Genomic DNA, 16913 nt, shown 5'->3' with positions numbered 1-16913 from the left:
CATTAAAAAGTACTGGGGAGTAAAATTTTCCCTCACAACGACTCGCACTTGTCCCCCCTTCAGTGATGTCAATGTGTTGGTCACGTGACTTTAAGCTGTGGCAGCCATGTTGGATTGGAGCTGTGTATTCCCACCAGCCAAAAAGAAGAAAATACATACATATATTATACCAACCTATGTATTTTAGCCACGCAGTTATCATAAAGGTTTTCCATGATCATCGAATGTTTTAATAGTTAATCGATTTTTACGGTAAGACGTACACAAAGTTCACACCATTTGTAGTGACAGACAAACGCATTGTTTGTTCTGGAAAATTTTCGTTTTCTTTTCCGTATCATAAAATTCGTGCCTTTGTACTTCGTCTGATAGATATCGAATGGTGTGTGCCACACTTATTAACGAAAACTTGGCACGTTTATAATATATATTTTCTTCAGTTATCGTTTATCCATTGTTGGTCCCTTTTGCTTTGTTTTTTAAACAAAGGCTGTTCAGAATAAGTCTCTGAAATTATTTCCACTGGATTACCTTTACTTTTATCATCTACAGGATACAATAATTTAGCTTCTGGGTTGGTCTCACTAATCTTTAAATGATTTGTTAATACTATTCAAACACTGAAACAGCAGTGATTCCAAAAGGCTGTAAAACTGAAAGCAATGCCCAGTTAAATTACATTATTCATTTATAATTTGGTAAATTTTATACTACAATAATCATGATGACTCGTCCAATGTCCAATAAAAGCAAGAACTCCTTTGGAATTGCTGAAGCAAGCTAAGTGGGTGGCCTTGAACCAACTGATTTCATCCCAACAGGGTTGTTGCCTTTGACATAATAACAATTTCTGTTCTCATTATTTAAGTGTAGTGTCCTATCCTGTAAGAATTTTTGAGTGGTCAGCCATAGATGTCCTTAGGAGGAGAAATTATTCGACTATTTCCTTTTCCATCCTACTTACCAAGTGGTGGTAATGAGCAAAGCCTTAGGGTCCCAGGGTATCAGTCAGTTTCTTATGGGATGTAGATTGTGTATAATGCACTTCTACACTGTAGTCATTTAGTGTTTCCTGCAGCTTCAGTAAAGTGCTGTTCAGTCGGATAAAGAGCTCATGTTGCTTGTTATATTGTACATATATCTGCCGACTTTAAATAAAATTTACTTACTTACTTACTTAAAATGCAGTGTACAGGGATGATTTCTTTCTGCTCTTTCAAAACCGGATTTTACCTTTGCGATACTTTTTTACTATATATTTACTACCGATTTTGCCAATTTCCGCTTTTTTGTAGATCTCATAAAATCATCCCTTAGTATACATGAAGCTCTGGTGGAAAGGACAAATTGAAGGCATATCAGTCTAGCATTAGTATATTCGGAGCAGAGTTGTTACACTGTAAAACACATAAAAAAAATTGTTTAATCTCATGTAAATTGGCATACACAGTTCTGTGGCTTTTGTTCTATGCATTTGAATGAGCTTTCTTAGTTTAATAAGCTACATCCAAGCAAAATCAACCTTTTGCTAGCAGCATGATATTTGGTAAGAGATGAATGATTTTGCCCTTATGTCAATAGTATTTGACACTGTTGGTCATTAATGTGTCTTTGTGTCCTTATTTTACTTTTTAATTTATTTTAAGAAGTGTCATCATTCTATTACTGGGGGATTTTATTACTTTTGTTGTGGCCTTTCAGAGCTTACTTAAAGGTGTGTTAATGCCTACATTTGTAGTGAAGACTCTTTAAGTGATCTCTGTAAATATTTACTATTTCTGCAAAAGTTTTACGATGGTGCATTTTTTGTGCTTCACCATATCTGTTCCTTTTTTCTTTTTACTGATGTGGGTAGCAGAGTTGGAAATAGTAGCCTGCCTGCCAGCCCGAGACTGGTTATTTTTTGCCAGGGCTGGCTAATTATAGCAAAAAAATACAGCCATATAATAAATATATGGAAAATTGTATTCAGGACTGGCTAGATTTTGAGTGAGTTTCCTACCCTGGTGTAGCCACCTTTAGGTCATAATAAAAATGTTTTAGATATTCATTCTTATCAGGAACTGATTTGAATTAATCGTTGTTTAGTAATTTCCAGTTTGTTAATTGAAGTCTTTCATTTTTATTTCTTTGAAAAATTGTTCCAAATTGATGAAACCTGGTATATGTGTAGCAGTAGAGACACATAAACATTTACATTTCTACTTTGTTATAACTGTTGTATGTGCTGGTTATATCATGAAGTACACATACAAATGTAGATGAGGCCAAACAAAAAATATGTGTGTTTACGGTCACCCGACCGACTCCCATTTTATCGCTGCAACCCTAACTTTTTTACAATTGAACCCCCCCCCCAAAAAAAAAAATAATAAAATCAACCTACCGACCCTATGTTTTTTTCAGCATGTGACAGTAAACATACATATAATTTTTTTTGCCTGTTGATAACAACAACTCTTATTATTTGGCATTAGTGACAGTTTCTGTAGGGAAAATAAATAAATATAATGCACTCCTGTTCAATTTTTTTTATATTAAAAAGTTAGATGAGACTAAGATTTTATTTTTATTATGACCTATCTGCCGTTTCTCCTAATTGTGGTTTTCATTAATTAAAAAAGAAAATTTTTGATACAATTTTGATAATATTTTATTTTTTTGGACAGACATTAATATACTTGCCAAGTGGTGAATGAAATTGGGTCCAGAGTTTTTAACCTAAAATTTCATTATGTCAGTATTTTTTGTAAACCAGTAGTTAAAAGTCAGAGGCTGGTATAAACACTTAAAGGCCAGTACTTGGTAGTAAGTATACATAAAACAACTCTCCAAAATTTGGTTGGGACCTGTTTATCAAACAATTTTCCATTAAGTATGCTTTCTCAAAATTCATTAAGCCCTGAAATATTTGTAATTTGTCAATGTGAATGACAGGAGATTAAATTATGTTTATTGGATGATATTAAATCATATTTTCAAAAGACTATGAAGCTTTCATTGACATAGATAGGAAAACACACATGTATCAGATTAAGTCAAAAATAGTTTAATATTTTGTTGAGGAGAATGATTCATTTACTGTGCTACTACATTTGTATTTACAAAAATGTACATGTTCATTGACCACACGATGCTTCTTAATATGATAGTCACATTGTGTGACAAAAAATACATAAAACTTCCTAAACCTTTGTGACTGCAAAACATCAGTGGTTATGATGTACAATGTACATGTATATTAGTCATTGTCCCACTTTGTCCACTGTTCACCTTAAATTACATTTTAATTGTGTATTACACAATCAAATCAGTAAGATGTAAACAACCATATGGTTTTAATCCTTGATAATCCTCTCAAATCAAGATGAAATCACAATAAAAATTACAACAAAGGTAGATTTACCTGTATCTCATGTAAAATTCACTCCAGGTGTCAAAATTAGGTCGTGACATGGGTGACTTGGATGGCTAATTATGTCATTGTGTTTTCAGAAATGTTTTTGTTCAGGTATTAAATAACATTGTACATTGTGTATTATATTTGGTCTCTTATCAATGACTTTGGTCAGAGAATACAGCTTAGACCTGGGTAAACATACATGTTATGATCTTTACCATTTTAGGACATTTATTTTGGTCTTATGATCATTTTAATTATTTAGCAATTTTTGGACAATTATAAGGCCATAACAAAAAAAAAAATATTTGATTCTCATCCCTGCCAGCCTGTTTTTTACTCCTGTCCCAATTTTTATAATTTCCAGAACGCGTTTTGAAAATTTTCCAAAATTATTCCATGTCCATGGGAATTTTTCTATTATAGCCTACATGTGTAATGTAAAATTTTTATACTTTGTTTTCAGGGTCATCATTATAATTATAACTCCAGTATGTGGAACTTTTAGTTTTTACTGAATTATTTCAGTTTGTATAAGAATTTTTATTTGTTCCACACTTTATAAAAAGATGAAGTTCTTCCTTTAAGTATGCCATGTATTATATTACACAGAAGATAATATTTACATGTATGCTATTAATGGACTCCTCAGAGACCAATACTAAACACACACACATTTAACTGTGAAATGATGACTTAAATTAGTCATTAAACTTGGTCTGCTTGCAATAGCTTACAATTACATGTACAGTACATGCACATGTGTATATTCAGTTGAAATTGCTAAAAATAGAATACATATTTGACATTTGTGGCAACATAGAATATAGGGGAAACACTTGTTTTAGAAATATTTGAATCTGTCCATTATTTTAAGGCTTTAATAGTCCTGGTGTTTGTTAAGGCTTCCAATTGTTCTAGTTCACATCTATGGGGTATGACATTAAAGGTTGTCCTAGACTCAAAGAGGCAGAAAAATTGATTTTTTGAATATTTTTTTTCACTGAGAATGGGAAATGGTAGGATCAGAAACCTGCTAAATTCATAAAATATGCATTGTACATGTAGCTAATGAACACATTTTTAGGCTATTTGGTGGAGATGTGAGGCCACCAGATTTTCTTGTGCTTTGAACCCCCAAATAGAGGGGGGCCCTTTGCAGGATTTCTTGTTGGTCCACATCAGTGCTAAAAAAACTGCAATTGTTTTGTATGCCTTTCAAGTTAAAAAAATTTCAGATAAGTCATGGTTTAAGCCCTCTATAAGCCCTAGAAAAAGAAGTGATTTTGTTCCTTTTTTGAAAATCAGCACCAACTCTTAATTTTTGGAAAATTTTTGCCATATTATCGACACATTGGGAAAGTATTTTTCCGGGGACAGATACGTGTCATATGCAGATCCAGAATTGAAAACCGATACCGAACTGACAAACATACTCCCAATTTTAATTAGGTTATGACTTGCCAAAAAAAAAACATTCCCCAAATGTGAACGAAGTACCGGGCCAAGAAATCGTGTCTCAAGGAAAGTTTTACTGGTTCTTTACCTGGTTTTCCAAAAATTAGCCTGACAATGGGAATTTCCTCCCTATGGGAAAAATATTTTTCAACATTTTGGGGAAAGTCTCCAGGGAAACAGCCCATATTCAGCTGCAATAAAAGGGTAACAAAATCACTGAACAGAGGAATGTTTTAAAAATAGGTCCGTCATAAAGGAAGGGTTAAAGAAGTTACATGGATGAAATAAGTCAAGGAGTGAAAAATATGGTCCCTGATTAAGTATGAAAAAGCAACATTTCTTTTTGGATTAAAGCTCATTATTTCAGATTGTCATGGAAAGCAATTTATGCTTGATACATGTAGATCCAAAAAAGTAATTGGCATTATTTATATACCATGTTCAATTAGTTACAATTAACGTTTTTCCAAAATATTGTAAATAACAGATATACATGAATGATAATAAAATATCATGCATGTATGTCAGGTGCAAGTACAATGTACTACTTTTAGAAATGTATTCCATTAAATTTGTATCCATTTTCTCATGCGAAACTCACTTAAGCTTCCAAAATCCTGGAAAAACCATGGTATGGTCTGGTAAAGTCTTGCCCAGTCCAGTGAGAAAAGATACATGTACATTTGAATTATGATACAAAAGTAATTAATGTATATGATTGATGAAATAGTAATCAATGGATCCAAGATTCTACAGGGACAGGGACAAAGACCAGACATGGATAACTGACAGCCACAACAAAGAACATAAAATAACCAAAATAACAAATACAAAGTAACGAAAGTTAACAAGTAACTCGTACTCCACTAAAATTGGGGAGTGTGGACCAGGTGTTCCTGTATGATAAGCGTCCTCTGCTTTTCTAGAAACACCCGTCAAGTTGCTCATAAAAAGTCAAGTCCAGTGAGATGAAAGAGGAAAGGAAAATCATGACACATTGAACAAATCAGTTTTCATTGTGCAGATGGATACATCGTTATGATCCTAGAGTTTGTGATGACGACCATAAAGCTTCTGAAGTGATGACTTCAATTTTGTAGCAATCTTAGATGTACAAAATGTGAACATTTAATTTTTGATTTTTGCAGGTTTTACTGATCAAGAAAGTGCATTGTGTGACTTTTACCGGATCAAGAATTGTATTTTAAACTTGCCAAACCAGTGGCACTTCAGAAAAAAAAAATAAACTCCAGATTTAATGTCCTTGTGATGCTTGTTTGTTGTCCCTTAATTGCATGTAAGCAATGAGCATGGGGCAGAAAGTTTCAGGTGGCATAAAAACCGGTAGCAATAGAGAACCAAACTACAAGGCGTTATGTAAAGAAAACATGGTTTATAATCCTGATTATCAGAAACCAAGTCGGTTGGACATGTTGTTAGATATGCCTCCCCCTCCAAAGGAAGTTCAAGTTGCACATTCCTGGAATCCTGATGATAGATCACTTAATATATTTGTGAAAGAAGACGATAAGTTGACTTTCCACCGCCACCCTGTGGCTCAGAGTACTGACTGCATAAGGGGTAAAGTGGGTTACACACGAGGACTTCATGTATGGGAAATCGTGTGGAGTACAAGACAGAGAGGAACACATGCTGTCGTTGGTGTTGCTACTGCCGAATCACCCTTACACTGTGTTGGATACCAGTCTCTTGTTGGGAGCAATGGGGAATCGTGGGGATGGGACTTAGGAAGGAATAAACTTTATCACGATGGAAAAAACAATCCTGTAGGATTGACATACCCTAGTCTGTTAAACTCTGATGAAAATTTTGTTGTACCTGACAGTTTTCTTGTTGTTCTAGATATGGACGAAGGAACTTTAAGTTTTGTTGTAGATGGACAGTATTTAGGTGTCGCATATCGGAATTTAAAGGGCAAAAAGTTATATCCTGTTGTTAGTGCCGTTTGGGGACATTGTGAAATAACAATGAATTATATTGGTGGACTTGATCGTAAGTATATCATTCTTTTGTTATGATAAATGTTTATGGTTGTCCTATTATGCTGCTGTTAAGAAATTTCTTATTCATGTTTTTGTATTGCTTAATTCTCCCATAAACAATAATAGGTATGATGTATCCAATAACATTCTGATTAAAAGTCATAACTGTTACAACACATTGCTTACACAATTTCAATAATAGATTAAATGTAAAGATGAAACATGTTATTGCGGTACAAATGATATTGTACATGTAATTCAGATTCATGTACGTTTTTTATACAAATGTACACGTAAGTGTACATATATGATGTATATCTACATAAAATTACATACATTTTCTTGTGTATATGAAGTTCGGTTTCTGATATCAGATACATGTACATGAAAAAAGTTCTTGTTTGTAAGTAAATTTACTTTTGTTAACTGCCTGTCCTGACATGTGAACATTTTTTGAGTAGACAAGCTAATGATAGAATGGAATGCAATCGCTTGGACATTTAACTCAGAAAAACCACCATGTGATTTTATTATTATTTTTTTTTTATTTTACTTTCATTACTAAAGCAAAATATGTGTTGTGGTGCATACATTTTGTAGAAGCAAGAAATGCTTGTATACAGGCATACATGGTTTACATTTTACTTGTTAAATGATAAACATGACATATACATGTACAGTACTGTAAATATTTCACTTGTAGATTAAGTACACAGATTGTACAAATGTAAATGAGTTATCACACTAATTACGAAATTTAATGAACACTGAATTTACATGTACATGTACATGTATAATATACACATGTACATAGTTTTATACAACTTAAATGTAGTTTATTCAATGACATTTTACATATAGCTTGTGTTTTAATTCTTTTGTCAATTTCTCTTTTTAGCTGAACCTCTTCCTTTAATGGACATTTGTCGCAGACAAATACGACAACAGCTAGGCAAAAACAGACTACAGGAAATACATAAACTGCCATTACCTAATACCATCAAAAATTATCTCTTGTATCAGTCATAGTGATTGGTCCATTCTAATGACCTATCTCATTGGTCAACAATTTCTCGTATGAATTTGTGTTGGATTCATTCTCTATCTGTTGTGCATCATACCTCATCATTGAAGCGTGAAAGAAGAAGCAACTGCCGCTGAAGAGAAGATTTGTGTGGTTGTCTTAGAAATGAATGGGGAATGTTGAGCATTTAAAGATAAATTTTAAGGTCATGCAATGTACATTGTAGTAACAGGGAGAAAAAGACCAAAAGTATGTTTATAAATTATTAATGTGAAAAAAATTACTTTTATTGTACATAGAATATCACTTGGTGAGTTTTAGATGTTTTAAGTGACACTTTTACTACATGTAGTCATCTTTGTATGAGATTTATCAGGAAAGTTATGGCTTGTGCAATTTTTGTCAGTTCTGCTTGTACATGTATATGTGAATCTATAGGTCTCTTCTCTCTCTACCACTGTATTCATGCATGTACATGTACATTGTTTTTATGTATTTATAAAAGAAGGCACCCTTATTAGTTCCCTTTTGAATGAAAACTTTTTTTTGTAATTAAATGTATTTATCAATTCAGTTCAAAGTGAAAAAAAGAAAGATTTGATGTAAATGTAGTATAAGTATACATACATTTTTACTTCGTTACTGAACTTTTTTTCTTTTTCAATGAATTAAGATACTAGAACTAACAAAATTAAGGTGAATAACTGATGTGTTTGCAAGAGCTCAAAATTCTATTGCATGCATTGGTATAAATGAATAGGAATAATTGTTAGTGTGAAATGGTGCTTTATGGAATACTTAAATATATATAAATATGTTGTAATACTGACCATTGATATTATTGCCACAAAAAAAACAACACTACATTGTGAACATGCTTGGGTTTCATTTGTATAATATCAATTGTTTGTTGCATTTCTACTGGGTAGACGCACACTTCTATGTTCTTATGAAATGTTCTCCCTTTTTTTTTCATGAAAAAAAAAAGGATTTTGGTAAAGAGCTCTACATTTGTACAGTTGTACAGTTTGAATGTACATATGCACTGTACACCAGTTTTTACAGTTGGTGAAAAGTTAATTTCAGGGAATAGAGTTAGTCTCCCCTTAATAGAATGACCATTACCAGATGAATTTCTGAAGGTAGATTACAACACCTTACAAGAAGATTTAAATGTTACATTAGATATAAATTCAGTACCTATGGAACGATATAAACCATTTAAGTACAGCATTGCCTGAAAACCAGGCAGAAACTTATGACTAGTGATTTATGAATATTGTATTCCCAATATTTCTTTGATTGGAAATCTTTCAGCAGTTCTAATTAAAACTGTATTTGACAATAAAAGTTGAAATGTTAATAAATAAGACTTAAAGGTTGGTTACATTCTTCTATAAAAAAGTACAGGAAAATATCCCCCAAAATTTTTACATAGGTATTAAAGTTATGTACATGTAAATATGTATATGAACAGTTTCATTGATTATCTTGAGATGTGATGAATGACCCACCCACTTGATTTTTAGACAAACCCGTACTTCATTGTGTAAAACAGTTCAGCTGGTAATTATAATTCATTCAAGGGAACACCAACTCTATTCCATGAAGTTGAGTATTATATTTGCTGTATGAGGAATATTATTTCTGAAAAGAGATAGAGGAAGAACTTTTATTCTAAACGTTTAAGGGCTGTTTACACAATATACCAGTACAATGTACTTCTGGAATTTAGTATCTTATGTGGTGGTCAGTGTTCCAAATATTATCTTCAAGACTGTATACAAACGTGTTTTATAGATTTTTTGTCCTTTTTAATCAATATTTGAAGAGAAAAGTAAGTAATTTTGAAGTGCTAAATTGTAGGTGAATTTGTAAATTATAATTTACTTTTTATACAGTATGATATTTTGAAATGGTCTTATGTTATTTGATTTTGTACAGGGATTTACTATTCTGTTTCTTTTTTTCTTTTTTTTTTTGTAAAGTGATTTTAATATTCATATATTTAGAGAAAGTATTTTTGATAAACATAATTGGTAATGAAATTGTGATCGAAACAAGGCATAGTAAAGATTTGGAATGTAAACATTGCCTGGTTATAGACAAGATATCCCTGAAATAGAAGAAGTAGCAAGGTTTTTGTTAAATTCTTTAACTTATTCAATTTTGATCTTTTTACTACATTTTAGTGATGTATTCTAGATATGTGTTGTCAAACTAAAGGCATTCCTGAGAAGGTCGAAAAAAAACATTTTGTCAGTAATTTTATGCATGTACTTTAAAGAGAGTGTGATTTTCCCCCTTTACTTAAATTTATGAACTGCGAGACTCCCTTGGAATTTCTTTTAAAAACAAGTGTGACTCTTGATTTTTATAAGTAGAAGAATCTTTTGACAAAAACTTCATTGTCGTGAAATTTATATTCTATTATGAGTTACATGTTAAGAAATCGATGAATTTATTTGAAAAATAAGCAAGTTTTATCTCAATTAAAAATGATAACATAGATTTGAAATTTTGCAGCTTATCTAAAAGACTTGTGAAATCAGCCTTGTATAGTCTTGCTGTGCTAAGGATTTTTGAAAGCTATAGTAATTGTTTTTGGCTCAAGATACCAACATTGAACACTGTTTAGCTATTACATGTACATGTACAAATGTATATCACCTCAAATTGTGGTCATCTAATTTATTAATATCAAAATGATTTGAGTGTTTGTGTCAGCTGTTAGAACTGTTAAGTATCAAGCTCAATTGTTCAGTAAAAGTTTTTGTAAAGAGAGGTTTGTTCATTGCAATTCTTAATGTATATGTTAACAGATTTGTCAAACAACTGAGCAATGTTAAACATGGTCTTTTTTCATGAATGAATGTGAGAATCTGAAAGTACATGTACATATGTGCGTTGAATTTTAAGTATGGGTAACACAATGACCTAGTAGCAATCTCAAATTTATATGTTAATGTACATGTTTCACCTGTTGGCTGCCTTTTAAAGGTACCAAGTTGCTGTTGATCCATGCAGCTATTTACAGAAGACTAGTTGATCACCATCATGACCATACCATGCTATGAAAAATCTGTGTTTAACTTTGGTTGGTTGGATGGTTGTTTGATTGTGTGTAGAGTAATCATTGTACATGTATAGACTATGATTGTTGTAGTATCTGATTTGTTATAAAATATTGATTAATTTTTTTTGGGGTCACTGTTTTTATTTGCCTGCATGCCGTCTTTGATTTTTTTTAAGTTGAAAAGTTTTATATTAGTTGATGAAGAATTTATTTTTATCCAAGGCCTGGCTTGTTTTAATTTTTTGTTCTTCTTTTATGTTATTTTTTTGTTGTGATAAATGCTTGTCCAATTCAGGTTAATTTGTAGATTATCAGACACCATGCCAGAAGAAGATTATAGTCATATTTCTTAATGCCTGAAAACCTCCTGTAGGAGCTTGTTTTTGGTATGTTTGCTTAGTGTCTTAGTTGATTGTAAACTGGGTTTTGACATCATATTTTGAATTTTAAAAAAATACTATGTAGTCTGTTTGGTTTTGAAAATCCAAGGCATTTTGTCTTACCTTCTAATAATTGAAAGTCTGTTGTATTTAAAAAAACAAATTCAAATTACAAAAAAAAATGTAAAACTATATAAAAAAAAAACATGTATACAGAACACTGAAGGATTTAGCAAGCATTTTGTTTACTAATTTAAAGACTTTTTAACATAAAAATATTTGAAAATCTTCTATCCAGGTCAATGATGTCTATAATTTGTATGATAAGCTATGCATTAACTTGTCTTGGTCTGTTCATGTTATATAAATTGAGTTATGTCCCTTGGGATGTTAGGGTGTAGTGTGATATATTGAATATAATAGCTTTATTTGTATAGTAGGGATAAGAAAGCTGATTGCTTCTTCTTAAGTTATTATTTTATGAAATAAAACCTAGTCAGGGAAAATTTTGATGACCAATTTTTCCCTATGTTGTATGTTTAATATAACCCAAACATACCAGTATTGGATATTGTTAGAAATACTTTAATATGTAATAATCTGATACATCCTCGCTGGTTGTTAACACAATGAAAGTTATGTTGAAGTTATATTATCCAAATTATCAGGAGTTATGCAAAGTAAGATTTAATTTTCAATGTTTGTTTTTGTACACATTCAAAATCTTTGATTTATAGTCTGTTCCAATCTATATATTATATTCAAGTACATATTTGTTAGTTCTAGACTGTAAGTCTAAATTTTTACCTTGTATAATTTTTTGGTTTGAATGTAGTTTAAACAAGTACTATCTTTAAACAAAGATAGCAGACGAAGTAAAATTTGTTCTTTTTACTTATAATTTGCTACATTTCATTCAGGAAATAACACATGGCATGTAATTTTAATTTCCGATACAGTTTTTCAAACACCACTAAGTTATCAGTATTTGGCCAATCGGGAAACAGAATTTAAATCAGTTGACTTGTGTTCCAAGGAAGAGCATCTTAATGGTCAAAGGGTAAAAAGTGAAACTATACCGACTGCATCGAAAAAAAAAATTATTGGTTAATTTATAACTTCAGTTGTGTTAATAGCTCTTGAAAGGACACAATACATTTTGTTTCTTTGAGTTGAAATATCCTGTTTTTTTGGATAACGCTTATAAGCTAACAAGTTAAATTCGGGTGAAATATATTTTGCCTTAGTAAATAACCAGTCACTGTCTTGTTACAAGATCTTCATTGTATTAATCTCGTGGATCTCCAGAAATGATTTACATGGGTGATTTACATATGAAATGTTTCATTCTAATGTAAGTGTATGTTATGTTCAATATCATGTTCTGGTCTCGATTTCACAAAAAGTCGTAAGTGTAAAGTTGATCGTAAGTAATGATGTCATAAACTAAAATAGCGTTGTGACATCATGATTTACGATCAATTTCACACTTATGACTTTTTGTGAAACCGACGCGTGTTTTGTTAGGTGTACCCATGTGTTAAACTCTGTTAAAATTCAACCAGATCAATCCATTGATGAAACTTTCAGGGGCAGCGTGTTTGTGATTTAGCCTATTTGAATGCCGTATTTTATCATCTTCCTTTTTGGGTTTTGATTTTTGAAAATGTGTTTCGTTTCTGGTTCATGCCTGGATCTTTCCCACTGTTACTGAACACTTAAAAATAAAAATTTGAAATAACCTCAATCTCATGGTTACACTAAATAAGATGTGTCACAGGCTATCTTTTAAGTGTGCAGCATGGGGATTGAGGTTATTTCAAATTGACCAAAAATATAGCAATAATTTAATTTTAGTATCAAAATTCAACAGCTAAATCATTCAAAAAGTTGATGACATCATACTCACATTACATAATTTGGTGTGTGAAATGATAGACAAAATTGTTTATCCAATCAGAAAGGGTGTTGCTTCTGATATTAAATTATACACTACTGTCAACCAAACTTTTAATTTTATAATTTCTCCTCTTCACAGTGTAGTCGCTATAATGGTAAGGGTAGTAGTAAACTACAGAAAATTTTTTAAATGTGACTCCATTGTGGAGAGTGGAGAAATTAAAATTTGTGTAGACAGTAGTGTACATGTATAATACTTGAAGTCATTGTAAATTTGACCTATGAATGATTTTACTGACCAATCATTAGATCCAGGGTAAAATTTTGTAAAATGAAATCGTATATTATAATGACCTTGTGATTTTAGTTTTTTGTTCCGCTTGTCAGTAATCTGCTACTTAATACTTTTGCATTTAGTTAAATATTATGATAAATACCAACAACGGAAAATGAAAAAAAATGTTCAAATCTGGTTGAATTAATACAGACTGGTCTGAACATGCTTTTAGTCATCTTCTTCAGTCATCAAGTTACGAATTTCTATCATTTTCTTTCTTGAGATTTTAGAGAGCTTTCTTTAACATAATGTACATCTTTTATATGTTAAACATACAATTTTAAAATGTATTCTGATATTGCTTTATCATTTCATGTTCAGCATGTGATGTGGTGTATTTTGTTTACTGTGAAGATTTCTTACTTTAAATTTTTTTTAACAATCAAATTTTAAGGTGTAGTATTTTAAATATTATTTATTGTGTACATGAAATAAATGTGTAATGAATGCCAATCATAATGATTCATGTCACATTCGTGTATTATTAAAAATTCAAAATATTGTAAAATTGTTTATTTTTATGCTGCCATTTGTATGTTTGACTGAGGAATTTCAAAAATGGGGAGCACTGACTGGCTTAAGGGGGCAAGCTTCAGTGATTTCAAGTTTTTTATCAAACTTGCTGAGCTGGGTGAAGCTTCCCCCTCCTCCAGGCCATGTGAGCTATTGCTATCATTTTGCATTGGTCTAGGTTGACAGACAGAATTTTTTGCACATATACATGTACCTCCAAAACAGTTAGGTGGAACAAAATGAGTACAAGGGTTTAAAGTGAACAGCATGGTGAGAACTGTTTGTGGTCAAACATTTTTGTAAATCTGTTGAGCTGTGTTGGAGTTATTGCCCTATTTCCACTGCATAGAACTGATCTTGGGATTTTTTATCGGTCGATAACAATAACAAGGCCGTTGTCACTGAAAATAGAACTTAGGGGTCAGGCAAAATTTTTTTGCATATATCCAAAACCATCAGGATAAGCAAAATTCTGACCTGAGGTTTAAGTGTTCAGCATGGTGAGATCTATCTGATCAATCTTTTTTTTGTAAATCTGTAAAATCATGTTAGAGTTCTTGCCCCATTTCAACATTTTTGAGCTATTACCATCACATGGCGTCCGTCATCCGTCGTCGTCGTCGTTGACAATTATACAATTATTCTTCTCCTTTGAAACTACTGGACTAATTGGAACCAAACTTGGTATAAATGTTCCTTGGGGTATCCTGCATAGAAGTGATGTGGGGATTTTTGATTCGTCGAAAAACACGACCGACATTACTAAAATAGAACATAGCGGTCAGACAGTAGTTTTTCGCATATATCTCCGAAACCATTAGGTTTAGACAAATTCTTTCAATAGCTAAAATGATCCTTATTATTAGGACTACAAAAGTCTTCAGGAATAAAAGTTGTCAGATGACTCCTTGTAAGAGTTATTGCCCTTGAACGGGGGAAAATGACTTTTTTAACAGTTTTCAGTCGATATCTTGAAAATTATGATGGATTAAAAGAAACTTTCAAATGATCCTTATGATAAGCTCTACCAAAGACTTCTTGAGTCAAAATTGTTGGACAACTTTTTGTTAAATTAATTGTCTTTGAAAGGCAAAATTCAACCAGGTGGGCGATTCAGGCTCCTGGGAGCCTCTTGTTTTCTCTATTTTTAATGTAATTTCTTTAAAAAAATCTCTGACTCGAACAGACCATTTGGAACCAAACTTGGTATGAATGTTCCTTAGGGTATTTTGTACAGAACTGGTCGGGGATATTTTGACCCATCAAAAGGCATGACCACTGTTACTAAAAATAGAACAAAGGCACTGGATAGAAGTTTAGAAAAATTCTGACATTGGGTAAAAGTATTCAGCATGGTGAGATTTATCTGTGGTCATATTTCATGTAAAGCTGTAAAGCCTTGTTGCGAGTTATCGCACTTTTCAGGAAAAAAATCGATATTTTTATTGTTATTACTTTCGAAGGCCATGTCAGCTATTGCCATCACTTGGCGTCCGTCGTCGTCGTCGTCGTCGTTCACAATTTTCCAAAACTCTTCTCCTTTGACACTACTTGACCAATTGGAACCAAACTTGGTATGAATGTTCCTTTGGGTATCCGGCATAGAACTGATGTGGGGATTTTTGATCTGTCAAAAACATTGCCGCCGTTACTAAAAATAGGTCATAGCGGTCAGACAGTAGTTTTTCGCATATAATATCCCCCAAACCGTTATGGTTGGCCAAATTCTTTCAATAGCTGAAATGATCCATATTTTTAGGACTATAAAAGTCTTCAGGGAAAAAATTTGTCAGACGATTCCATGTAAGAGTTATTGCCCTTAAAAAGGGAAAAATGACAGTTTTTTTCCTTACAGTTTTCAGCTAATAACTTGAAAACTATCAATTCTTCTTAAATTTACTGCTCTTGAAATACAAATTTCAACCAGGTGAGCAATTCAGGCTCCTGGGAGCCTCTTGTTTAGCTCACCTTTCCAAAGGCCAAGTGAGCTGTTGCCATCACTTGGGTTACGTCGTCGTTAACAATTTTTCAAAACTCTTCTCCTCTGACACTATTTAACCAATTTGAACCAAACTTAGTATGAAAGTTCCTTGGGATATCCTCCGTAGAACTGATGTGGGGATTTTTGATCCGTCGAAAAACATGGCTGCCGTTACTGAACTATAACATAGGAATCAGACAGTAGTATTTCGTATATACATATCCGAAATCGTTAGGTTTAGCCAAATTCTGACGTAGGCTTAAAGTCTTCAGCACGATAAGATCTATCACTGGTAATTTTTTTGTTTAAATCTGTTAAGCCATGTTGGAGTTATTGCCGTTTTTTTGACCTTTTGTTTTGCTATTTTTAATGTTATTTCTTAAACAAGTCTTTTCCACTGACACCACTTGAGCAATTGGAACCAAACTTGGTATAAATGTTGCATAGAACTGTTGTGGAGATTTTGATCAGTCGAAAAACATGGCTGCCGTTACCAGAATAGAACATAAGGGTCAGACAATAGTTTTTGCATATGATATCTGCAAAACAGATAGGCTTAGTCTAATTCTTCCAGTTGCTGAAATGATCCTTATTATAAGGCCCACAAAAATCTTGATCAAAGTTTTCAGACGACTCCTTGTAAGAGTTTTGGCCCTTGAAAGGTGTAAAATGACGTTTTATTTATTTATTTATTTATTATTTTTTTTACTTTTTTAAGCCTAAGCCGATATTTTGAAAACTATGATAGATAGAAAGAAACTTTCAATTGCTGAATTTATCATTATGATAAGTCTTACCAATGTCGTCATGAGTCAACATTGTTGGACAACTTCTTAAATTTA

At 32.3% G+C, this 16913-nt stretch overlaps 1 protein-coding gene across 1 annotated transcript; it reads left to right on the top strand.

Moving 5' to 3' along the window:
• The first annotated feature begins 75 nt into the window (after window positions 1-75).
• LOC148601627 (SPRY domain-containing SOCS box protein 1-like) lies at window positions 76-14085 on the top strand. Its single transcript, XM_088554683.1, has 3 exons — window positions 76-252; window positions 6007-6871; window positions 7760-14085. Exons 2-3 carry the CDS (start codon window positions 6163-6165, stop codon window positions 7888-7890), a joined length of 840 nt encoding a protein of 279 aa, XP_088410809.1. The 5' UTR covers window positions 76-252; window positions 6007-6162; the 3' UTR covers window positions 7891-14085.
• Window positions 14086-16913: the final 2828 nt, after the last annotated feature.

This window comes from Perna viridis, chromosome 12 (assembly GCF_037379345.1).
Source record: "Perna viridis isolate PV_CMFRI_1.1 ecotype Kerala chromosome 12, ASM3737934v1, whole genome shotgun sequence".
NCBI classification, from domain to species: Eukaryota; Metazoa; Mollusca; class Bivalvia; order Mytilida; family Mytilidae; genus Perna; species Perna viridis.
The sequence above is the reverse complement of the archived record's forward strand: the minus strand, read 5'-3'. Positions and strand labels throughout refer to the sequence as shown.